Raw genomic sequence first — 27,702 nt, forward strand, 5'->3', positions numbered from 1 at the left:
AAATTACCTCCATATATTAATAACATGCAATATCTTTTACTTTTGTTTATTGCCTTTCTCCAATGTGAAAACACCAGAACACTAGGAGAAAATTCCTCTTGTGGGGCTTGAGCTCTCCAAGAAAATATCGTCTTGTAACAAGACTTTCTCAGTCACCAGACTATCCCCTAAATGGAGTTTGAGGCCCTAAAGTATAACAAGATGATACAGTTCTTTTTTTTTTTTTTTTTTTTTTTCGAGAGAGGGTCTTGCTCTATTCCCTGGGCTGGAGTGCAGTGGCATCATCATAGCTCACTGCAACCTCAAACTCCTGGGGCTCCAGAGATCCTCCTGCCACAGCCTCCTGAGCAGCTGGGACTACAGGCGTGTGTCACCACGCTGGGCTAATTTTTCTATTTTTTGTAGAGACGGGTTTTCACTATGTTGTCAGGCTGGCAATTATAGTGCAGAAATGTGTATTCAGACAAATTGTCATAATGAAGTATAATAGTATAATTGGCATGGCTGCCACTTTGCATGATCCAGGCAGGGACCATTCACTTTCTATCCTATGTGAGGAGTGCCCCATGGACTAGCATGCTGGGGTGGCCATAGTCATCAGTGATGCAAATGCAGTGACGGACTAATTATTTGCATGTGTGCCACCCTGTGGCTGCCTGCTCAGTAAGAGCAGGCCCCTCAGTAAGAGGCCCCTCTCAGTAAGAACCTTGATTCCCCTCAAGTAGCCCCAAATAAGGGGATGCCCTCTCCCACGGCAGCCTCATATACTAGGACATGTACTCTGGTCCTTGCCATTCCCCTTGTGAAGCCAGCCTAATGTCCTCCTCCCAAGCTGATTAGACTAGCTAGCGCCGACTGGGGACATAAAGGCTTCTGGAACACTCACCACCCACCTTCCCCCTGGCCATGAGCTGTGCCCTCCCTGGAATGGAAAGAACCTACCCCTTCCTACCCCCACGTCCTCGGCTCTCCTCTTCCTCCCCAGGGGGTCTAGGAATGGAGAAAGGCAACAACAAACTAACTGCAGTGTTACCCATCACTTCTAAGCCATGTAGTCCAGCAAGCCCACTTCTGGGTATATACTTAAAACTATTGGAAGCAGAGAAACTTACAGATATTTGTACACCCACATTCCTAGCAGCACTGTTCACAATAGCCAAAAGGTGGAAGCAATCCAAGTGCCCACTGACAAATGAGTGGATAAACAACATGCGGCATATACATATGATGGAATATTATTCAGCCTTAAAAATGAAGAAAATTCTGACACATGCTACAACATGGATGAACCTGGAAGACATTCTGCTAAGTAAAATAAGCCAGTCACAAAAAGATAAAGAATCTTTATTCTACGCATATGAGGTACTTCGAGTAGTGAAATTCAGAGAGACAGAAAGTGGAATGGTGGTTTCCGGGGGTTGGGGGTTGAGAGAAATGGGACGTTATTGTCTAATGGGTATGGAGTTCGGTTTGGGAAGATGATAAAAAGCTTTGAAGATGGATATGCTGATGGTTACACAACAATGTGAATGTACTTGATGCCAATGAACTGTCTACTTACAAATTGTTAAAATGGTAAATATTATGTTTTATACATTTTACCACAACTTAAAAAATAAATTTAAAAATTATTAAGCCTAGGGACTGGGCATGTTGGCTCATGCCCATAATCCTAGCACTTTGGGAGGCCAAGGTGGGAAAATCACTTGAGGCCAGGAATTTGAGACCAGTCTGAGCAAGAGCAAGACCCTGTCTCTACAAAAAATAGAAAAATTAGCCGGGCATGGTGGCACATGCCTGTAGTCCCAGCTACTTGGGAGGCAGAGGCAGGAGGATCTCTTGAGCCCAGGAGTTTGAAGGTGCAGTGAGTTATGATGACACCACTGCACTCTAGCCCAGGGATAATGGACCAAGACCACGTCTAAAAAAAAAAAAAAAAAAATTAAGCCTACAATAAAAGATCAATAAATTAAAATCAGGCAATTATTGTTCACCAAAAGCTACTATAAAAGTGAAAACACTAAAACAGGAGAAGATATTTGGAAAAAACATAACCAACAAAGGTTAATATCAAAAAAATTAATTCCTATATATCAATTTTTTAAAAGGCAAAAAATCAATAGAAAAATGAACAAAATACATGAACAAGCATTTTATAAAACAGGAAACATTAAAGGCCCCAAAACATGCAAAAAGTGCTTACCTTCATTAGTGGTTAAGGAAATACAAATTAAGAACATGAGTTATCACTTTATACCCTCTGATTTGGCAAGAATTTGAAGCCTAATAAGATTATGTATTTTCAATGATGTATGTAGCTCAAAGGGAACTCTTATGTACTGTTGGTTGGATTGTAAACTTCTGAGATACAAGTTGGCATTATCTTTTAAAGTTAAACACTTATGTGCCCCACAACCCAGCTGTTGTACTTACAAGAACTTTCACAGCCAAATTATCAAAGCAAAAACAACCTGAAACAATCTAAATGCCCATTGTCAGAAGAATGAATAAATTTTAGTATAATCACATGACACTGTATTTTACAAAAATGAAAATAAACTACAGCTACATGCAATAGCATATCTGATCTTAGAAATATAATATTAAATGAAAAAGTATGTTTTAAAAGCCTACATATGGTATATTTATAAGCAATATATTATTTAGGAATACACATAAATGTGTTAAAACTATTTTTTTTTTAAAGAAAGGGAATGCTAAATACAAAATTGGGAATAGTGGCCATCTCTGGGCATGGGCAGACAGAGAATGGGATAGAGAGAATGCACACAGGTAGACACCACAGTACTGGTAATACTATTGTCAATAAGTTGGGTGGTGGGTTCACAGGATCCATTTTGTTGTAATATTCCATTACTTACGCATATGTTCCACTTATCAAATATTATAAAAATTATTTTAAAAGATAATGATCTTTGCACTATGCATCTCACATACCTCAATTCCAGGAGGATTAAAAACACAAATGTTAAGAACACTACTACAGAAAAATATCTGTTTTAAATTGACAAATAAAAATTGTATATATTTATAGTGCACATGTTGTTTTAAAATATGTATATGTTGTGGAATGGCTAAATTGAGCTAAGTAACATGCATCACCTCACCTCCTTATATTTTTTGTTCTGTGAAAACACTTAAAATCTCCTCTCAGCAAGTTTTAAGAATATAATACATTGTTATTAACTATAGTCACCACGCTGTACAATAGATCTCTTGGGCATATTCCTCCTAACTAACTAAAATTTTGTATCCTTTGACCAGTATCTTCCCAACCACCCACCCTCCCTTGCCACCAAAGCCCCTGGTAACCACCACTGTACTCTCCTTTTCTATGAATTCAATTTTTTTACACTCCACATTTAAATGAGATCATGTCATATTTGTCTTTCTGTGCCTCACTTATTTCACTTAACATAATGTCCTCCAGGTTCGTCCATGTTGTTCCATATGACAATATTTCCTTCTTTTTAAAGGCTGAATAATATTTCATTGTGTATATATAGCACATTTTCTTTATTCATTCATCTGTTTATGGATACTTAGTTATCTTCCTGATTGTGAATAATATTGCAATGAACATGGGAGTGAAGATGTCTCTTCCACGTACTGTTTACTAATCTCATTTCCTTTGGATATGATACCAACAATGGAACTGTTGGATCAAAAAAATTTTTATGATCTCAAAATAGGAAGGGATTTCTTAAAGAAGACACACACACACAATGCACAAACCATAAATAACTAGTTGGATAAAATTTACTATATTAAGATTTAAAACATCTGTATTTCAAAAAGATAACACTAGACAAAGTAAAAAGGCAAGCCACAAACTAGAAGAGAATTTGAAGTGCATTTCATGAACAAAAAGAATATATTTAAAACTTCCTAAAAATCAATAAGAAAACAAATAAAAAATAGAAATGAAAAACAGGCAAAGGATATGACAGGCAAGTTACAGAAAAGGAAACAAATAAATGGCAAATAAATGTATGTAAAGATGTTCAACCTCCCAGCAATCAAGGAAACGTGAATAAAAACCACAGTGAAATATAGTTTAACATCCACCAGACTGGCAAAAATATTAAAGTCTGATAATATCAAGCATTCATGATAACATGGCACCTGGGCAATTCTCACACACTGCTGGGGGAGGATAAATTGGTTCAACAACTTTGGGGGGCAACTTGGAAATACCCGGGAAAGCTGAAAATGCACAAATCCCCTTATATCCCAGAGATCCCAGTACCAGGCTCACACATGGGCATGAGGAGATGTTTACAAGAAGGTTTGCTGTAACATCGTGTGTAATAATGAAAAATTAGAAATATCATAAACAGGAGACTGCAGAAGTAAACTCTTTTATATCATACAATGGAATATTATAATTAAAATGAATAAATTATCTGTAGCAATATGGAAAACTCAAAAATTGGTTTAATAAATTGAACCATAAAATGATATAAATATCATCATAGTTAAAAATATGCAAGGCAGTTCTATGTATTGTGTGTGGATACACACATATACACTCGTACATACCTGGTGGGTACCCCTGGGGAAGGAGCAGCAGAATAGTATTAGAAAGAGAAGGGGCTTCAATTATATCTTCAATGTTTTATTTCTTAAGATGGGTAGTGGGAACATGGGTTATTATATTATTCTATATCTTAATCACACACAAAGAGAAGAAGATTCTGTGATAAAGGATTTCTCCTTTTAACACAGGAGAGTGACGTTTTCCTGGTATCAGGAGAAATGGTAAGTAGGAAAATGCAAAGGTGATCTGATGACTGTTTTCACAGTTGGAGACTATGTCACTTGATACTTCCCTCTTCTACCAATAAACATTACTAGCCAGGCCATGGGCTGAGATACTCACTATTTATAGTTTTTGTCATCTCCCTCTTTTCTCGAGCGAGCTGTTTACGTCTCTCCCGCCATTCTTTGTTAAGTTTTTGTTGCTTGGAATTCTCCTCATGGAGCTGTACGATTCGTTCTTGCAGCCGCCCCAAGGACTGGTTAGAGAAGACCAATGTGCCAGAAAGATCACTAGGTATTTCTCCAAGTACCACATACTCTATCTGCAAAAACAAAACCAATCAAAATCAAAGACAAAGAAACAAACTAAATGTAAGGTAACAGAAAGCATAAGAGGATTTTTTTTTTAAAAAAAGCACAGCTTCTTCTCTTAACCTGACAAAAGAAGATACAATGAGCCTTTTCTCTCACTGTTATGTATTCCTGCAACTTAATGTACGTTGCAATTCAAGTAGAGAGTGGAAATGAACAGAGAGTGGGGAAAAAGAGAAAATATTTTCCTGTTGTGTTTACCTCCCTCCATAATAAGTAGAGATTAAGTGAAGATCATTCTTGCATCATTAGTTCCTGTCTTTTTAAAGATGGTGTGAAAGTGGGGGACACGTGTGTGATACCCACGGCTTCAACCTCCAGGCCATTCCATTCTTGAGTCACAGCTCCTCATGTCTCCTGATCTGACATGACTGGACTTTCAAAGTGATAATGGGCCAGAGGGGGGTACGCATGTTTTGGTGTTACTCTTTTATACCAATCTGACAGCGGGTAAGAAAAGTCTGGGCGTCATTCTACAGGCAGAATTCTCAGCAAAGGACCACGATTCTCCCCACTAGTGATCCATGCATCTCTCTCTGGAAAAGCCTGGGTGTGATGACTTTTCTGCTCAGACAGGGTGGGGCGACCCCTCCAGATGCATCACCTGGTGGAGCTTGAGCGGTATCACAACCAGCAGTTCATTCAGCCGCTGCTGCTTCTCTCGCTGATAAGCCTCCAGGGCTTCCTCAGCTGCATTCAGATTAGTCGCCACGATTTTTACCTGCAGAAAGCCCCGTGTGTGAAATGGTAACAAGATTCAATGAGCATATACCTAAAGTGGTAAATGAAGGCATGTTGGGAGGAAGTAAAGCATAAGCAGGACTTCCTTTGTTGGGCTGTGATTAAGTGCACAGTCCCAGTTTGCAACCCAGGAAATGCATATTTTTTTCTGCCAAGTTATGATCCACACCACTTTTTCAATTGTTTCTATGTCCCTAGAGTTGTAAAGCTTTGGTGAATAAAAGCTCAGAAAACACATCTTCATCTTCCTTTTTATTTTCTGCATGAAAAGCGGCCCTCAGTGTGGAATGTCTTTGTCAGAATGAAGGGAATTTTGTTTGGTCATAATGACCACAATAAATTAAAGAAAAAAAAAAGCCCTTTAAAGCAATGACACTACTAATTACAGTATTTCTAAAGCACATCCTTCATCTCCTAGAAAATCTGAAAGTTTTCCAAATCATTTTCTATTTGCAAGAGGAGAAAAAAAATCTATCAAGAATATTTCTGAATATTAATCAAGTCAAGTGATGCTGCTCTAGACAGGAGTACCTAAGAGGGAAAATGAGCAGGTAAGGCAGAAATCTCTCAATATTATACCAGAAGCTCAGCTTAGCGGTCTCCAACATGGGATGCATGCACCCAGGAGACCTACAAAAGGATTTGTGGGGTGCAGGATGAAACATCAGACTTTGTATTTCTATTTACTTTTATCTCATTCTTTTTTAATTTCTGTTTTTATGTTTCATAAAGTACAAAATATATTAGTATAATAGTTCATGAATACTATTTATAAATATATATACACTTATTGTAGGGGAGGGGCTTTTATTTTTTTTTTTACTTATAGAATAATGTCATCAAAAAAGTTTGGAGACCAATGACTGAGATAAACAGTCTAATCATCAAAAGAGCAATGGCCCCACCACAACTGTGCTTAAGGAGAAAAAACTGGCTATGACATTTGAAATGTTTCTTTTCTGAGGAGAAATTCTAACACTGTCATTGTCAATATGATATCTAGGAGGATGCATAGCATTTTGAGAGAGGATAAATCAGTATGCAGACCACCATACTTTTTTGGACAATGTATCATATTCCTTTTTGAGATTATCAACAATTTTCTTTTCTTCAACTAAGGCCTCCTCAATGTCCAGCCTTTTCTCTCGAAGTTGAAGGGCCATTTCAAAAAGGCCAGCATCACAATCTGAAAAGAGAATTAAAATTAAAAAGCAGCCCTGTTTGTTCTGGAATGTGGTAGTGCTAGAAGTATGAACTTTGGAGCTTCAGAATCAGTAGTGTCTATTTGTGGAACTACTCTAGCAAGCTTTTATCACACGTATGGCTCCATTGTTCCACATGGAAATTAATAATAGTATTAATAACTATGGTAGTATTAACAACAATGATACTAGCATTGACATTCTGAGCAATGCTCTGAGCCAGGCTTTGTGCGAGGCCCTTTATGTGCTCACTCAAGGCTCATAGTCCCTGCAAGGTAGGAAGTATTCTTTCCATTTTATAGGTGAAGGCCCTAAGTCTCAGAGAGGTGACATATCAGATACATGACAGAATGGAATTCAAGTGCATCATCTCTCTATTATTTCCACTATGTTACCCTAAGAGCCACATGTATCCACCAAGTGATAGAGAATGTAAAAATAGAATACGAAAATGGACTGTTGGAACCTTAGTTCTAGCCTAGTTCTACTGCTATATTAGCTGTGAGTCATTGTTCAAGCCATTTAATCCTGCTGTAAAATAACAAGTTGTATTTTAAGGTTTTTATGCTCTATTTCTCTCAAAAATATTATGATTTTAGGAAGATTGTTGTTTTCAAAAGTAAAACAAGATTTAAACTTTATTTGAAACTAAACTTTAAAAGCTTAACTAAAACTTTATTTGAAATGTCTAGAAAAACAAACTACTGGCCAGAAAAATTTGTTTTTTTCTCTACTGAACCATTTATCTATTGAGACTGTAAGAATATTGGTCTGGCTGCTCCAGACTAGGTGAAAATAGTGAATATAAATCACCAACCATTTCCAGGAAACTGGTACAAATTGCCCTTACAAAACAGACTGGGAATACAAAAATTTGAATGAGTTTGTCAAAAAATTGTAAAAATATGTATAAATTACTATCTGGTGTTTCTCTATGAAATAAAACTTGCTACATAATTTATAATAACTCTGAGTCAACTGTTGATTGTCTGCAGATTATTTAATTTGTCACTCATAAATGGCTGCCAAAGGGAACAGATAATAAATTATCCAGAGAGCCCCCAAAAGTATTAACATTTTCCTTGGCTATGCTATTGAATGTAGCAACCTCTCCTCCCCCCCTCACTCCTAAACTCCCTTTACTTCTTTTCCCATAGCATGTATCACCTTCTAAGATTCTGTATTAATTTACTTATCATATTTATTGTCTTCCTCCACTAGAATGTAAGCTCCACTAGGGTGGGGGAGTTTGTTTTATATTTCTTTGATGCGTCCCTAACACCAGATAAGTGCCTGGCACATAGTAGAAATTCCATATTGTTGAATGAATGAATAAATACCCTTATACTTTAAAAAACTATTCATTAGACTATACTTCCTACATTTTAAACCACACTTTCCTTAAATTTTATTATCAGAGATTTGAGAAACAAAAAAGGGCTTTCTCAGTATTGTCAATCCATCCCCACAGTTCACAGAGAACACACTGTTTTATCCAACTTACTTGTTGGGCAGATAGAATCATCAAAAACATCATCTTCAGATCCAGACTCATCCTCATCACTCTCCAGGCTGGATTCTTCTTCACTCGATTCCTCACTCTCCTCATCTTCATCTAAGGAGAGAGGACACTGTTAGCAGAGACGTTCCTATATTAAACTAAATACCAGATTTTTAAAGTAAACTATTTCTCAGTGAGTCAGTCACTAGAAAAATAACAAAGAGATAAGGCAGGAAATTACTCAATATTTTTAGAAGAGCTCAAAATGGTTAAGGACATAGAGAACACAAACTCAAATGTCTGCAGGAGGTTGTGCAGATTATCACTGCATCAAGTCAGATGGGGTTGAGAGCAAGTTGCCAAGCTGCTTGTGTTATAACCCACCTGAAACACACATGGGTGAACTAAGCCTACAATTCCTAAATCATAGAAAGCTCTAAAATCAGAAAAGATCTTCATAAGTTATATGAACTGAAGTAATGATCTTTACAGTCTTTATTTAACCTACTTAGTGTGAATATTCACGTTTTGCTGCAGAAGTATGAGGTGTTTGATTTTGGGTTCTTGTACCAGACTTTGCAGGGGGTGTTATGTTGACAAAGACTCTCTCCTTTAAGCAAACTTGAGTCAGTCTTCTCTGAGCCCTCTTTCTGGCTAGTCCCTGACTTTAGGCTCTGTCCTTAGCCCATTTAGTCCAATTGTAGCAAGAATCCTGCTGAGTCAGTTTAGCAAAAATTCCCCCCAAACTTTGCTTGATATGTGATCAAATTCCTCATCCCCCTACACTTGATATCTTATCAACCTGGCCTGCCTTCAGTAAAAGTCCAGTTAGGACAGTCTAGCAAAGAGTTATCCAACTCCTTAGTAATTTTCTGTCCACTGATTCCCACCGTGCTCCTTGGCTATAAATCTCCACTTGTCCTTGTTTTATTCAGAGTTGATCCCAATCTCTCTTCCCCACTGCAAAACCCCATTATCATAGCTGCCCTGAGTAAGTCTGCCTTATTCTTTAATAAGTGTCATAAATGATTTTTTACAATGTCATATATAATATCTTTATAAAATATAAAAATTTACGAATACTAAAACACATCTGTCCCTTAGGGTTTGGGCAAGCTTTTGTTGGTGGGACTGCAAATAAGAACAACCTCTGTGGAAAACAGTATGGAGATTCCTCAAAGAAATAAATGTAGACTTACCATTCAATCCAGCAATCCTACTGCTAGGTATCTATTCAAAGGAAATGAAGTCATTTTATCAAAAAGACACCTGCACTCAAATGTTTATCACAGCACAATTCACAATTGCAAAGATATGGAATCAACCTAAGTGCTCTTCAATTCATGAGTGGATAAAGAAAATGTGGTGTGTGTGTATATATATATATATATATACACATACATACATACATACCACGGAGTACTACTCAGCCATAAAAAGGAATGAAATAATGCCTTTTGAAGCAACTTGGATGGAACTGGAGACCATTATCCTAAGTGAAGTATCTCAGGAATGGAAAACCAAACACCATGTGTTCTCATTAATAAGTTGGACCTAATAGATGAGTACACATGGGCATAAAGTGATATAAAGGACATGAGAAACCATGAAGGAAGAGGGTGGGAGGGTGGCTGTGGGATAGAAAGTTACTTATTGGGTACAGTGAACATTATTGTGATGATGGACACATCAAAAGCCCTTACTTAAGCATTGTAAGAGATATCCATGTAACAAAAACACTTGCATTCCCTTAATTAATATTTTGAAATAAAAAATTTTAAGAACTATATTGACTTGAAAGAAAATAAAAATCCAACTATCAAAATGTATGGTATGCAGCTAAAGCACTAAATTAGAAAAGAAGAAAAGTCTCAGATCAGTAATCTAAGCTCCCACCTCGAATCCCAAAAACAGAAGTGCAAAATAAACCAAAAGCAAGCAGAAGGAATGTAATCATAAAGATAAGAGCAGAAATCAATAAAATTGAAAGGAGAAAAACAGTAAAGAAAATCACTTATACAAAGAGCTGTTTGTTCTTGAAAAGATCAATTGAATTGGAAAACCTTTAGCAAGACTAGAAAAAAAAAGTGAAGACACAAGTTACCAATATCAAGAATGCAACAGGTGATATTACTACAGACCCTGTAAACATTAAAAAGATAACAAGGAAATAAATACTATGAACAACTTTACATATATAAATTTGGCAACTTAGACAAAATAAACCAGTTCTTCAGAAAAACCCTACAAATTACCATGACTCACTCAATGAAGTAGATCATTTGAATAGCCCTGCAACTACTAAGAAAATTGAACCTGTAATTTAAAAACTCCCTCAAAAGGAATCTTCAGGTGCCAACAATTCCACTGAAAAATTCTACTAAATGTTTAAAGAAGAATTACCACCAATTCTACACAGGATCTTCCAGAAAACCAAAGAGGAAAGATGACTTTCTAATTCATGTGATGAAGCTAGTATTACCCTGATACTAAAACCAGACAAAGGCAGTACAAAAAAAAAAAAAAAAAAAAAAAAACTATAGACCAATGATCTTCATAAATACAGGTACACAATTTCTTAACAAAATACTGGCAAATAGAATTTAGCAATATATAAAAAGAATTTTATACTATACCAAGAAAGGTTTATTTCAAAAATGCAAGTCTGGTTCAATAATCAGCCAATGTAATCTACCATATTAACAGGCTTTTAAAAAATCACATGATCATCAACTGATGTAGAAAAGCATCTGACAAAATTCAACACTCATTCATGATAAAAATTTATGAAAAAGAGGAACAGAGGGGAATTTCCTCAACTTGATAAAGAGTATCTATGAAACACGTACAGGTAGCATTATACTTAACAGTGAAAGACTGAATGCTTTCCCCCTAAGACTGTGAGCAAGGCAAGGATGTCAGCGCTCAGCACTCTATTTCAATGTAGTACTGATTGTTCTGGCCATGCGATAAGGCAAGAAAAGGGAAATAAGCATACAGATCAGAAATAAATAAATAAAACTGCCCACATTTGCAGATAAAATTATCATCTACACAGAAATTCCCAAGTAATCTACCCAAAACTCCTAGAACTAGTAAGCAAGGTCATGGGATAAGAGATAAACATATAAAAATCAATTAATAGTGATGAGCATGAGGACACTGAGAGTAAAAATACAGTATCACTTAAAATCACTAAAAAAAGGAAATAGGTATAAATCTAACAAAACATGCACATGAATTGTATGTTGAAAACTATACAATGCTGATTAAAGATATCAAAGATCTAAATAAACAGACATACTGTGTCATGCACTGGAAAACCCAATGTAGTAAAGGTGACAGTTCTCTCCAAATTGATACACAGGTTTAACACAATCGCTATCAAATTTCCAACAAGATTTTCTGCAGATATAAATAAGATTATTCTCAAATACGGAAAGACAGAATAGGTCAAACAATTCTGAAAAAGAAGAATAAAGTGGGAGGAATTAGTCTACCTGATTTCAGGACTCAATATGTAGCTACAGTAACCAAGACTGCAGTATATTAGTGGAGGCATAGACACAAACATCAGTGGAACAGAATAGGCAAACTAGAAATAGATCCACACAAATATGCCTAAATGATTTTGACAAAGATCAAAAGCAATTCAATGGGAGAGAGACAACCTTTTCAACAAATGGTGCTACAGCAAACGAAAAGGCAAACTACACACCAAGAAAAAATATTTGCAAACCACATATCCCAACACAGGACTAGCATCTAGAATATATAAAGAACTCTCAAAACTCAACAGTAAAAAACAAACAATCCTATTCAAACATGGACAAAAGACAAGAAAAGACACTTCACCAAAGAAGATATACAGACGGCAAATAAACACACAAAAGATGTGCTTATTAAATTAAACTACCCATACTAACTCATACCAGATACACTGCACATACACACAGAGATTCCAGATGTTTAAATATCTAAAGGCTTACATCCTCTCCTCTTCAACTGCCACAGTGCCTCTATATTGTCTATGTTGTAGTCAAAACAATAGGGTATCTAACAGGTCCCTTGGTTACTTCTCTATTTCATGTTAATGAGAGAAAACAGGATGACATGTAAGAAAGGAATACAAACCAGCATCTCCTTCAACCTCCTTTTTCTTTACCCGCTTAATCTTCTTCTTTAGGACCTTCATGAGGAAGTTAGCAAATTTATTGTTTTCTCCAATCGCTGCTTGAAAACCAGCATACAGTGCCTTTTCTTGGTCCTGGAGCTTGCTGATTTCATTCTTTTTCTCTTCCATCTCTTTAAGAGTTTCATTTATTTTCCACTAAATGAATAAAAACAAGAACGAAAGATAAATAGAGTATTTCTGATAAACCAGGTTCAGAGAGCAATGTACTTTACAATGCAAGGTTACAGTCCACAAATATTTTTTAAAGGCTTCTTAATAGAAGTTTACATTTCTGATGTTTGCAGAGACATCATTTATTTGGTTAAAATTTTATAATTCTTTTGTAAAAGTCAGTTAAGTTCAGAATCAGATCAGCTTTTTAATGCTAAGCTCCCTCAAAAAATCTAAATTAAAGAAATATATTGGCCGGGCGCAGTGGCTCACGCCTGTAATCCTAGCACTCTGGGAAGCCGAGGCGGGTGGATCGCTCGAGGTCAGGGTTCGAGACCAACCTGAGCAAGAGTGAGACTCCGTCTCTACTAAAAATAGAAAGAAATTATCTGGCCAGCTAAAAATATATATAGAAAAAATTAGCTGGACATGGTGGTGCATGCCTGTAGTCCCAGCTACTTTGGAGTTTGAGGCAGAAGGATTGCTTGAGCCCAGGAGTTTGAGGTTGCTGTGAGCTAGGCTGACGCCACGGCACTCACTCTAGCCTGGGCAACAGAGCGAGACTCTGTCTCAAAAAAAAAAAAAAAAAGAAAGAAATTGACATGTGCATGTCAGCCAATATTTTTGCATGCGTAGTCTCAAAAACATTTTTGTATTGATATATGATAACTAAAACAAAAAGACTCATCATTTCTAGTGAAGCTGATATACCCCAAAACTCATTATTCAGTATATGATATCTACTTAATAGAATCTTCTTTTAAAACAAAAATAAGTATAATTTATATCTTTAGATTTAACATATGGATATAACAAACTTTGTTTCCTGTGATATTCAATTATATATTACACTGAAACTAGCTATCATACTTAAAAAACTCACAACTTCTTTTCCAGTTATGTTCATAAGGATAACATATAATCAAAACTCTATTTCATATGATAGCTAGGGCAAAAAATATAGACTTTTGAAATCCATTGATAAACTAAATACAAGGCTCGGTTTTGAACATCTTATTCTCCTGTCTTACAAACTGTCAGATCAAATTCACTAAAATATCTGTTATTTACCTCTGACCACAGATACTAAAGATGGAGAGTAAGTAGGAATAACAGAAAAAAGGAGGAGGGAAGAGAAGATAAGAAAAAGATGGGATCTAGAACAAGTGGGAAAATTAAGTTAAGAAGGAAAAAAAGTAAAAAAAGAATCAGGTTCCCTACATAACTAAGGGAGCTGCCAGCCATGATTCTCCTGCCCGCTCATACTTGCATGAACTGTTCCTCTTTGTCTGAGGAATTAACACGCTCTTGAAGTATGTTCTCCTGTTTTTCAAAATTCTTGAGGAGAAGTATTTCTTGAAATAACGTGACATGGTGCAGATCGGATAATTTCATCTGAATATCTAGTTTTAGCTTCTGATGTCTCAGGACACGGAGTTCTGCATCAAAAGTGACAATCAGTTCTTTGATCTGAGGTGGAAAAGAGATTTGAGGATATATTAGAAGTTAAATAGAATAGGTAAATGCATTTTAAAACTATCTAACAGCACTAATTTGTTTAAAAGCATTTTTCATTATGCCCCTATTATGGATGGGGAATTACGTGTGTGTATGTGTATTCACATAAATTAATCCATCAATTGCATTAAATTTATATAAATTAATTTATTAAGTGGTAGGATTTCTGTAACTACAGTCTTTCCAGCTATTTCTTCACCACTGATGAAGCCATCAACCAAGAATGCCCTCCTTGCTGTGCTGTATAGCCTACATAGCTTTCTGAGCGGCTAGTGTCTATACCTGTCTTCTCTTTATTCTTCATGGTATCTCTACATTGTCTTTTATATAGTAAGCACAAATAAATATTTCCCCCAACTTCTTATTTTGAAAATTTTTAAACCTACTGAATGGTAAATATTTTTAAATACATAAATATAATCATGGAGCCACAAAAAAAAAAAAAAAAAAAAAACCTATTCAATCTTCTTATTTTACAGATGAAGAAATAAAGGCCAAAAGTGATTTTCCTGAAATCAAAGCTGATTTGTTACAGAGGTGGGATAAGACCCTAAGTATCTCAAGTCCTGGTCCAGACCTTATTCCACTGTGGTTCTAATAATTGTAAGTCCTCAGTTTTACCTGATTTTGGCACAGCTCTCCCCTACCTCATCCCAAAAGAGAGGAATAGGTCAAGAGAGAACATCAAGGACTGATTCTCCCAAGGAAACTAGTACAATAGGAAGAGACGACCCATTCTATGTTTTTCATTAGGTTGTATGTGACAGGGGGCCTCCACTGTCAAAAGCCTATAGTGAGTGAGAGCCCAGACTAGGGGCTGAGGAAGAGGAAGAGCTCTGTGTGGTTGGGGCGGTGAAATTACTAGGCAATTTGACTAAAAAAGAGAGAGAGAGTGAAGAGAGAAGAAAAAAATTAAACTTTTAAATAAATATGGCTATAGACCATGTGTGGGTTCCTCCTGAATGCTTGTTCAATAAATGTGAATTATTCCTAAATTTCTTCAGAGGTAGGACTATATTTTCTTCACTGCAACACCATTCTTAAGCTGGACCATATAGGTCTCCAAGTTTGTAAGGGTTACATTTGTTTTATTTTTTCTCGCTCCAATAGCAAGATAGAGCTATTTGCGACGATAGAGAATGTGTCCTTTTTGAGTATTGTATTCCTACTACCTAGCTATCATATATCTCCAATACATACTTTTAAATTAATAAAATAAATAAATTAGTTACAATTAAACCAATGGAAACTTTTGACCAACTATCTGTTATGTGTGGCATTATCCTAGGCCTAGGCAATGTGGGGGAATCAGGGGAAGTATATGTGGCCTTAGGCTCAAGAACTGTGCGTTCTAATTTCAAGACAAAACACACATGAAACATCAAGAAAAATTAGTGTAAAATATGAGGTGCTGATTACAGGGGCAACTGGAGTTTAGAAACAAGGAGAGAGTATGTAATGTGGGCAGAAGGTGCTGGAGAGGGTTTGGAACTGGGCTAAGCTTTGAATGATGGATATCTCAACTCTGGAAGGAAGTCATCACAGGTATAAGAAAATAGCAAACGAAAAAGCACAGATATGAAACTCAGAATGGTATGGGAGGGAAAGGGGGAGTGGGGAGAGGCAGGAACAGTGAGAAAACAGGCTAGAAAAAGTTGAGATAATGGTGAAGAATAAGGCTGGGAAGGTATAGGGGGAGCCATCACGGGATGGAGCTGGAAAGACACATGGAGGAAGGAGAGGCCATGTGGCTGGCAACAGGGAGCTCTCTATTCAAGAAAGGTCCTCTTTCATATTCAGAGCACATCCTGTGCAACTGGACCTAGTCTGGTCCTGATTTTCCTAGAAATAAAAACAGTTGCCATTCCAGCTCCAGAACAATTTCAAACCCAGTAATCACCATAAACATGCCACTAATGGAGCAAATCAGGCATTAGAGGAAGAGGGTGCTGTGACAAGCAGTGTCCTGTTTCTCTGGAAGATTTCTAATTATGTTCTGTCCACCACCTGAAAGCTGCTCCTCCACTTCCCCTTCTCCCTGACTTCAGTTAGATGCCAACTAAATGAAACATGGGTCTGCCCTTCATTCCTAGTCAGCTTTCCAAAAAGAAAAAGTTAGAAAGCTCCAGGGTTCCGGGCAGAGCACAATGATTTTCATAAGGTGAAGGGTGGGGAGGACTAATTCTTCCCCTGCTCTCCTCTCCTTTAGCTTCAAATAGGAACAGCTTCACCCCTTACCCTGTTGACCAAATACTGTTGCATGTACACGTGTTTAATCTCATCCCTCTTCATAATCTCCAGCTCCACATCAGTTGGCTCTGCTTTTTCAAATTCCAGAAACTTTGGAATATCCAGACTGAATCCTGATGGCTTTGATGATCTAGATAGTGAGTCTCGTGTCGTCCAATCCCCATCCTTTCCAGAAGAAAGTCTGAGAAATCTTCCACCTGAGCCTCCAGATCCTGACTGTTCCATTTGGGGGGGCTTTTCATCCTCCTTTTTCATCTGCTCTTGCTTAAAATTTAGGAGAGTTTCCTCATTATACTGAAATCTCTTCTCTGGAACTTCGTCCGGATGTATCTGAGGGATTTGGGGAATGGGGATGTGCTTGGATCTGTGAAGAGTTGACTGAATGCTCTTCAGTTCTTGTACCAGGCACTGAATTTCCTCGATAACAGCCACTTTAAGGTCTCGAAGAGAGAGGATGCACTTATTCATGTGACGTTTCTTTCCATGGGCCTGAGAAAAAGAAGACGAAGGAAATAAAAGACAACTCTCTTACAAAGCACAGTTTGAAATATGATTTGCTCTTGTCCCTTGACTCATAGGCTTAGCAAAAATTCAAGATAAGAATGTGTCTGATAATCCTCGTTCACCACCAAGTTACCCTTTTCTCTAGGTTTTAGGGTTTTTTTCACTTAGCTCCTCCAACATGGTAGGACAGCCTGATGTGACCTCTGGTATCCCTTTGTGTTTCACAATTTGCTCCCTTTAGCGGGCTCGTGTGGCTGAGGTCCTCTGTGCCCCTTCACTACCCCTTGGAAGTCCTTCCTGCAGCCTTGTGTTCAGCGGGACACTCTCCCCAGGGAGAGAGGGGACAGCCACTAACTGCCTTTCCCTGCTGGAACCTCGAATCCCTTAGACTCATGTAGGGCTGCCCGCCTAGGGCCAAACTGCAGGTTAGCCTATTTTCATGCTGTACTTTGGCCACATATTATTCCTTGTGCCACACCAAGAGATTCCAGGATCTTTCCTTGGTTCCTTCACCATTTAGCTAAGCCAAGCTGTGTCTCTGCCTCCAGCCACAGGGGCTATAAATGCCCGTTGCTCTTTTATTACCAGCTCTCTCCCTGGTCTGTTTTCTAAATGCCATTACCAGAGCCTAAGAGCGTGTGCAACCCTACCCTCTGTGTGCAATCAGGCTACCAGATGGTCTAAAGGCCATTACGAATTACTTTGCATAAATATATAGTTAAAAAAATAAAAGATCTAAAGGCACTTCTTCAAGCAGTCTTACAAAACTTAACCTATATATTTATTTATTACCCATGAAGCAAAAATACCATAACAAGATGAGACGTTTTGCATACTTGAAAATAAGCCTGTAAAGCACTGAGGTTTAAACACTAAAGGCAGCACTTTGGGTGAGTAGGGAACCACCTGTAAAGTACCTGGAGGATGAAGATTAGGTCTACAAGAACAAAGCCAAACCACTCTGATGTCTGTAAGGCCTACCTCTTTGAGGAGCCTCTTTCCATATCAATTTTTTCTTGCTAGTTTTTCAAATAACACACTAGGGGAAAGGGATAGATAATAAACTATTTTTAAAACACTTAAGGTCAGGCAAAGGTGGCTCACACCTGCAATCCTAGCACTCTGGGAAGGTACGGCAGGAAGATAACTTGAGCTCAGGTGTTTGAGACCAGCCTGAGCAAGAGTGAGACTCTATCTCTACTAAAAATAGAAAAATTAGCCGGACGTCATGGCATGCGCCTGTAGTCCCAGTGACTGGGGAGGCTGAGGTAGGAGGATTGCTTGAGCCCAGGAGTTTGGGGTTGCAGTGAGCTATGATGATGCACCTGCACTCCAGTCCAGGTGACAGAGCAAAACCCTGTTTCAAAAATAAAAATAAAACAAACAAACAAAAACCCCCCCAAAAAACCTGCTTAATACTTTTTGAATGATTTTGAATTTGACCATGACAATAATAAATGTTTATTGATTTTAACCATTACATTAACCCTGTAAGGAAGACTAGACTTGTCTTATTGTTGTTAACTGGTATTGATACCCCTTTTACAGGTGAGGCAAAAGGCTTAGCAAAGTTCATATAGCTTAAGTGACAAAGATGAAAATGGAACTCTGGTTTTCTGACTGTAGAATAAGACATTATACATTATTTTATGCTGTCATTTTAATAAAGCAGATTTCAGTATAATTCAATTAACTTAAAGACATCACACCTGCCCAACTAGACTATAAAATTTCAGGATGGATGACTAACAAATCGTGATAAGAACATTTCTCTATGATGACAGATGGAACATGATGGACAAACAAGAACTACCTTAGATGAACAGTTAGAAAAATAATCCAAATGTCACTAATACTATGTCCAAAATGTCCATTTTGACCAGTAAGGTAGAGTTACGAGCTATGAAAATTTATTGGTGGCTATGCATTGCCATGTCAGCATCCCTGTGCTGCTGGCATGTATATCTTTGGTGAACAGAAAAAGACACCCTTCCCCCAGGACATTTCATTTCCATTTGTCAGAAAATTATAAAATATGCAAATATACTATATCTTTGATATGATTGGCACCCTCTGCAATGTGATGCCTTGAAATGTGCAACCCGCACAACTGTATTAGATGGCCAAGTATCAAAATCTCCAAAAAATGGTAGCTTAGGTGCCTTCTAAACCTTTAAGTCTAAAAAGTCTCTTGTCAGTTCAAATGGTGATTAAGGAATTAATATGGTACAAAGAAGAACTTTTTAATAAGAAAATGGAGATCAGAAATCAGGATGATTGCTAGCAGTTCGGAGAAATGCAGAGAAAGTCAAAAAGCAATATATTAATTGATTAGTATTGAGTTACCTAAAAAAGTCTGGAAGTCCTGCAAAGAAAGGCTAAACAATGGCCTTTTTCCTAAGTCCCTTGGTGGTCCACGGCAGCCAAAATCTAAACCCAATAAAGAGTTGTTTGAATTTCAGAGGTTCAAAGTTCACAAAATATAATGCTTTAACCCATGAAACTGGTATTGAGCCATATAATTAACGTGAAAGTTGGTTCTACCACGCTAGCTAACTAATCATAGACAAATCTCTTGTCCTCTCTGGTCCTCAGTTTCCTCATTTGTAAAAAGAGGGCATGTTAGATAATCATGAAAGTCTTTTCCAGTTTGAAATTGCTGTGGTCATAAATATTTATTGACCAGATAGGGAAATGGGTGGTTTTAGTAAAATTCAATTAAAAACCCAAGGTGCCTTCTCATTGTCATGAAATCTGGGTAAGTACCAGAGTGTCTAGGTGTCCTAGTTCCTCTTCCTTCTTGGCAGCATTTATTCTCATGTGCTCAGGTATCTTGTAGTCTGGTGCTGTCTTCAGATTGAAATCTCCCATGTACAGCTGGGCTTCTTTGATGGCTTGAAGATCTTTGGGATCTTCAAAGTCATCATCAGGTTTACTCTTGTATCTACCAGAAAAATAGACAACCCACAACAAATATAACAACAAACTCTAATTTTTCTACTTTAATATAGGTACACACTCAAATTCAATCATGAAGCAAAAGTATAATTCTGAGTCTGTGGTGTCACTTTTGTCTATAGAGCCCATGCACTTTTTAGAGGTTAATGAATATTTTCAAAGCATCCCAAGCAAAATAACATATAGTTAAATTAATAAAAACCAATCAGTAGATTATACTGAGATAATCTGAATCACTTTGGTTCACTTCTAAGTAATGCACATTAACATTATTATTTATTACCTTAATATAACTTTAAGCCTTAGAAATTGGGTTTTTTTAATGACTAAGAATTTAAATGTTTCTATGTCTAAAATAATCTTGAAAAAGAATAAAATGAGATGAATCAATCTACCCAATCTCAAGACCTATTTTAAAGCTATAGGAATCAAAACAGTGTAGTATTGGACAAAGGACTGATACACAGATCAATGGAACAGAAAGTGAACCCAGAAATAGATCCACACAAGTGATTTTTGACAAAGGTGCAAAAGCAATTCAACGGAGGAAATACCTTTTCAACAAAAGTGCTAGAGCAATTGGACATCCACACACTCACACAAAACAAACCACAACTTAAGTCTCACAGCTTATAAAAAATTAACTCCAAGTAGATCGCAGACTTAAATATAAAATGAAAAACTATAAAACTTTTAGGAAAAATAGGGGAAAATCTTTAGGATTTAGGGCTATGCAGAGTTCTTAGACTTGACACCAAAACCAAGATTCATAAAAGAAAAAATTTATAAATTGGACATCAACAAAATTTTAAACTTTTGCTCTCTGAAATGCTCTGTTAAGGGAATGAAAAGACAAGCTACAGACTAGGAGAAAATATTTGCAAAGTATATATATATATATGACACAGGACTAGAATCTAGAATATATAAAGAACTTTCAAATCTCAACAGTAAAAAAGCAAACAATCCCATTCAAACAGTACCAAAAGACAGGAAGAGACATCACCAAAGGTATATAGGTGGCAAGTAAACAAATGAAAATACGTGCTTGTTAAATGAAACTAATATTAGATTTTTAAAGATTCTTTGAAAAAGAAATTTACCTCAGATGGTTAGAGATAAAGGTGCAAGTCAAAACTATAAGATGTTAGAAGAACATACAGGAGAATATATTTATGATGTTGGAAAAGAAAAAAATTTCTTAATGCTTAAAAAGCATTCTGACTATACATTGTATTAGCAAAATGGAATTCCTGGACCTGAAACTCTAAGGATCATAGAAGTTCCACCAAAGTATTGCTACGTTGAAAGATCCAGTTGACCTGTCTTTAATATCTCCATCCCTGTTTCTAGTTCTTTTACTTTTTAATTTAAATGATAACAATGTCAATAAATAGAAAGATTTCTTTAAGGTATATTTTGGGTCTCACATATTAAAAAGATAAGACGTTAGGTAAAAAAAAAAAAAAAACAAAAACTCACAGTTCCTCCCATTCTTTTTTTCGCTGTTGAATCTTAAGTTGGGCCTTTTCAGCTTTTAATATGAGTTTCCTTGTTTTCGCGATTTGATTATTCACCATAATTTCACTTAACGTTTTAGGCCGAAATTTCTTCCCTTTTTCTATTATTGATTCTTCTTGTATGCTAACACTCCCACCTGTACAGAGAATCAACATTTTTCAGTCTTTTTGAGATATAAAAATAAAACTCTCAAATATTATTTTTAACCTACCACATTAAAAATATCCAAAGAATATACTGAATTTGTAAACCAAAGTATTTATTGAGCAACTGCTATGACTTCAACGCCATAATAAGTACTGTGGACTGCCAAAATAAAAAATATCTAGGTCCAAAAGCCTTATTAAAAAGGTGGCAAGATAGGACATATATTAAATAAGTAAAGAGCAAGGTAAATAATTATGGACCACTAACCAATACTGGGAAGCTGGGAAGCAGTGTTTGTGATATGATGGTGGGGAAAGGGGGAAGAAGCAAGTGAGTCCTATTTGATGCATGCAATTTGAAGTGCTCTGTAGCCAATTAAAAAACTGGTCAGAAACACACAATCAAATCTATGATTTAAAATTATTGGCTTTATCAATTAACAAGTCCACTGGAAAATTATTCATGTTCAAGCTACATAAAGATATACCTTAGATAGACATGAAAAAAATTAAATAATATGAGAGTTATATCATTATGTCACCATTTCATACTTCAAATATGCAGCAGTATGCAAAAAGAAGAGTTTCGTGTGGCCTGGGTGGTCATGGGAAGGCTTTATAGCATAAGTGTAGTTCAAGCTAGATCCCCCAAAACTGGTAGAATTTAGAGAGGAGAAGGGTGAAGAGGTCACTCTAGCAGGAGCCTGGGTGTGGAATTAGGAAGTATTCAGGCATAATTAGGGAGCAGCAAGCAGGTCAATAACTAAACAGGCAAGTGGAATAGTATGAGAAGGCACTGTTGCAAACATAGAATCAGGATAGATTGTGGAAGGATTAAATACCAGGCTAATGGTTCCAGAATTTAGAAGCAGAAAGGAGACATTAAAGATTTTTCAATGAAGAGGAGGAGGCAGCATTAATGTCAGTGCTATATCCCTGGGCGACAGCCTAGATCTGGCCAGGCTGCAGCCCCCTTCATTAATTCTTTACTGCGCTCTCCAAACCGTTCCCAGAATCTTGTCCTCCCCCTACTCGTCTGCAGTTACCTTGTGGGCAGCCACAAGAAACAGGTTGCAGGGATTAGAGGTACTATTTTCACAGCCCTATTCTCAGCTCTTCATTCTGTTTAAAGCATATGTTCTTGGAAAATAATTTGAAATGCAGTGTTTTAGCCCCACACTCTATGGTGGGGCCCAGGAATCTGAAAAGAAGCAGTGCCTAGAAATGAACAATTATTCTTTAATCTAGGATTGCCCTGGATTTAAGAACAGCTGGATGTGGGAAGTGAGAAAACAGCAACATCCAGTACTCTCACCCACTCTCAGTCACATGACCAGGGTGGTTTTCTTCAGCAACCTCCATTAAAGAGGCAAGTGGGCATGTGGCATTTGCTGGAGATATGTGGCCTCTCATTCTCAGCCATACCACATACCCCCACCTCTCCTGATTATTGATTCCAAAGAGACCATCATGGAAGGAATGGGACAAGAGACTGAGTTCAACCCACTGTAGAAGATTCAAAGGTTCTGCCCTCAAAAAGACTATTTTAGTTTTGAAGTCTTAATAAATAAGGATGTAAAAGACTTCTTGCCATTTAGGCCAGTGATCCCCAACTTTTTTGGCACCAGGAACTGGTTTCATGAAAGACAATTTTTTTCCACAGACATGGTACGGGCACAGGTAGGAGGCAGAGCTCAGGCAGTGATGCCAGTGATGGGGAGTGGCTACAAATACAGATGAAGCTTTACTCTCTCCCTCTGCCACTCATCTCCTGCTGTGCGGACCCCACCCCTACCCCCACTCCTAAGGAAGGTGGGGGGGGTGCAGAGCTCTGCAGCCCAGTGCCTAAAGACTACAGACAGGTACCAGTCTGCAGCCTGGGGTTGGGGACCACCGATTTAGGCTACCTGTTTCTTTCTGGCTATCCCTTCTTCCTGCTCCCTCTTTTTCAAACCTCTCCAATTTGCTTGGTCTTCTCTCTGTTTGACTTGGTCTTTTGAATTTGGAGTACTTAGAGGGCTTCGCCAGCCTATAGGAGGATATCTTGTGGTCACTTTGTATGGCATGAACTACAACAGCATCACTTTCCAATGGATCACGGAATCTGAAAAAATAAAAGGAGTATTTGAAATAGTCTCCCTTTTGATCATTCTGCATGATTAAGTGATAAAATAAAACTATAATATACTATTCTTATCAATAATGCCATTATATTATACTAGTCTCAAAATTTAACCATGCATATACCAACAGGATGTGATGAAAGTTAGATTAGACTTGATTAAGGAACAAGTAGAAATTCCTTCTAATGAAAATACTAAACTCCTTATTAATCAGTATAATTCCGCTATTTTGCTAATATATAAAAAAATGAAAAATTTGCAGGCAGACTGCAGTTTAATGGTAAATAAATCATATCGAACCTTGAGGAAATGTAACCTACCTCCCTACCTATTATATATAATAGGCAATTATATATAATAAGTATATAGTATATATATATAATTATTGCTATATAGATACATAAATAATATCAATATATAAATTATATAAACAAATATATAAATATATTATAAATATTTATTAAAGCCAAACATAGGCTACTATGTTGAGGATTATTCCTGAGAGGAATTTCTTAGCCACTTTAATTTCTTATAGCAATATAGTTATAATTCAAAAATTCAAATATTCAAGTATTATCCAGGAATTCAACTATTCAGGGATTTAATACCAGGTAACAAGTGCTATAATTCATAGATGGAGTAACAGAGAGGATATAGCTGCACGGAGAGAAAGAAAGAAGAGAGAGAGCTCTGAAGATCTGCAGAGGACTCCCTTCCAGGCTTCAGGCAAGCCTGATCAGCTCATGCATGAAGAGTCTACCTGAGGCTGGGAAAAGACCCACCAGAAAGGAACAGGCAGAATAATTCTCAGATCCCACACATGCTGTAATAGCTTGTGTTCCCCCCAAACCAGATAATACATGGGACATAGGGGGGAATAATCAGAAGAGTGTTTTCTTAGTAGTGGGGAAAAATTAGCCCTAGACTAAAGGCTGCCCTGATCTCACCTAACAAGGATTAAAAGCAAGCCTTAAAAAATTAAACTATTTCAGGCATATATGGGACATACCTTAAAATTATGAAGCCCATATATGATAAACCCATAGCCAATATCATACTGAATGGGGAAAAATTGAAACCATTCCCACTTAGAACTGGAACCAGACAAGTTTGCCCACTATCTCCACTTCTATTCAACATAGTGCTGGAAGTCCTTGCTAGAACAATTAAACAAGAGGGGGGATTAAGGGTGTACAAATGGGGCAAAAGAGATCAAACTCTCACTCTTTGCTGATGATATGATATTCTATCTAGAAAACCTCAAGGATTCAACCAAGATACTCCTGGAATTGATAAATGTATTCAGTAAAGTCTCAGGGTACAAAATCAATACACACAAATCAGAGGCATTCATATACGCCAATAACAGTCAAGCTGAAATTCAAATCAAAAATGCGATACCTTTACCTCCTTAGTTAAATATATTCCTAGGTATTTTATTTTCTTTGTTGCTATTTTGAAGGGTATTGAGTCCTTAATTTGGTTCTCCATTTGACTGTTATTGGCGTATATGAATGCCTCTGATTTGTATGTATTGATTTTGTATCCTGAGACTTTACTGAATTCATTGATCAATTCCAGGAGTCTCTTGGTTGAAACCTTGGGGTTTTCTAGATATAACATCATATCATCAGCAAAGAGTGAGAGTTTGATCTCTTCTGTCCCTATTTGGACTCCCTTGATTCTGCTCTCTTGCCTGATAGCTCTTGCAAGGACTTCCAATACTGGATCTCTATAGGGAGAACTATGAAACACTGAGGAAGGAAATCGTAGAACATGTAAATAGGTGGAAAACCATACCATGCTCATGGATCTGTAGAATCAACATTGTTAAAATGTCTATACTGCCCAAAGTTATCTACAGATTCAATGCAATCTCTATTAAATTATCAACATCTTTTTTCACAGACATAGAAAAAATAATTTTACACTTTGTATGGAACCAGAGAAGACCCCGTTTAGCAAAAGCAATCTTAAACAACAGAAACAAAATGGGAGGTATTAATTTGCCAGACTTCAAACTATACTACAAGGCTGTGGTTCTTAAAACAGCCTGGTACTGGCACAAGTGCAGGGTCACAGACCAGTGGAACAGAACAGAAAATCCAAATATAAAACCATCCTCATATAGCCATCTAATCTTTGACAAAGCAGACAAAAACATACTCTGGGGAAAAGATTCCTTATTTAATAAATGGTGCTGGGAAAACTGGATAGCCACATATAGAAGACTAAAACAGGACACACAGCTCTCACCTCTCACAAAAATCAAATCATGGTGGTTAACAGACTTAAACCTTAGGTCAGAAACTATTAGAATTCTAGAAGAAAACGTAGGAAAGACTCTTACAGACATTGGCCTAGGCAAAGAATTTATGAAGAAGACCCCTAAGGCAATTACAGCAACAACAAAAATAAATAAATGGGACCTGATCAAATTAAAAAGCTTCTGCACAGCCAAAGAAACAGTCACGAGAGTAAACAGACAACCTACAGAATGGGAAAAAATTTTCGCATACTACACATCAGATAAAGAACTGATAACAGGAATCTATTTAGAACTCAGGAAATCAGTAAGAAAAAATCGAACAACCCTATCAAAAAGTGGGGAAAGGACATGAATAGAAATTTTTCAAAAGAAGATATAAAAATGGCTAACAAACATATGAAAAAGTATTCAACATCTCTAATCATCAGGGAAATGCAAATCAAAACCACAATGAGATATCACTTAACTCCAGTGAGAATGGCCTTTATCAAAAAGTCCCAAAACTATATATGTTGGTGTGGGTGTGGAGAGATAGGTACACTCATACAACTGCTGGTGGGACTGTAAACTAGTGCAGCCCCTGTGGAAAACAATGTGGAGATACCTTAAACAGATACAAGTAGACCTACCATTCTATCCAGCAATCCCATTATTGGGCATCTACCCAGAAGAACAAAAGTCATTCTATAAAGAAGACACCTGCACCCAAATGTTTATAGGAGCACAATTCACAATTGCAAAGATGTGGAAACAACCCAAATGCCCATCAATTCATGAATGGATTAGCAAAATGTGGTATATGTATACCATGGAATATTACTCAGCTATTAGAAATAATGGCGATATGACATCTCTTTGGTTCTCCTGGAGAGAGCTAGAACCCATTCTATTAAGTGAAGTATCCCAAGAATGGAAAAGTAAGCACCACATGTACTCACCAGCAAACTGGTTTCCCTGAGTGCACATTTGGGAATAACACCAATTGGGTATCGGACAGAGGTTGGGGCTGGGTGGAAGGGATGGGTGTATACCTACTTGTTGAGTGCGATGCACACTGCCTGGGGAATGGACACGCTTGAAGTTCTGACTGGGGGGGATGGGGTGGGGGAGGGGAGGGGTGCACACCTACATGATGAGTGTGATGTGCACTGTCTAGGGAATGGACACAACTGAAGCTCAGACTCAGGGGGATGGGGAGGCATGGGCAATGTATATAGCCTGATCTTTTGTACCCCCATAATGAGCTGAAAAACAAACAAAAAATAAAAATAAAAATAAAAATAAACGCAATACCTTTTACAATAGACTCAAAGAAAATTAAATATCTAGGAATATATTTAATGAAAGAGGTGAGAGACATATACAGGGAGAACTACGAAACATTAAGAAAAGAAATTGTAGAAGCTGTAAACAGATGGAACAATCTACCTTGTTCATGGATTGGCAGAATCAACATTGTTAAAATGTCCA

At 37.1% G+C, this 27,702-nt stretch overlaps 1 protein-coding gene across 1 annotated transcript in view; it reads right to left on the reverse strand.

Moving 5' to 3' along the window:
• The window catches only part of CFAP44 (cilia and flagella associated protein 44), a 103,519-nt gene that overhangs the window by 5,564 nt on the left and 70,253 nt on the right, over nt 1–27,702 (reverse strand). The window contains exons 22-31 of the mRNA XM_069472618.1: nt 23,748–23,944; nt 21,656–21,830; nt 19,982–20,159; nt 16,700–17,200; nt 14,210–14,413; nt 12,733–12,928; nt 8,602–8,712; nt 6,951–7,081; nt 5,759–5,875; nt 4,904–5,105 (exon numbers count right to left, since the gene is read on the reverse strand). Of these exons, the coding sequence (XP_069328719.1) occupies nt 4,904–5,105; nt 5,759–5,875; nt 6,951–7,081; nt 8,602–8,712; nt 12,733–12,928; nt 14,210–14,413; nt 16,700–17,200; nt 19,982–20,159; nt 21,656–21,830; nt 23,748–23,944 (2,012 nt within the window). The remainder of the gene's footprint in view (nt 1–4,903; nt 5,106–5,758; nt 5,876–6,950; nt 7,082–8,601; nt 8,713–12,732; nt 12,929–14,209; nt 14,414–16,699; nt 17,201–19,981; nt 20,160–21,655; nt 21,831–23,747; nt 23,945–27,702) is intronic.

The sequence above is a fragment of the Eulemur rufifrons genome, chromosome 7, assembly GCF_041146395.1.
Source record: "Eulemur rufifrons isolate Redbay chromosome 7, OSU_ERuf_1, whole genome shotgun sequence".
NCBI lineage: Eukaryota > Metazoa > Chordata > Mammalia > Primates > Lemuridae > Eulemur > Eulemur rufifrons.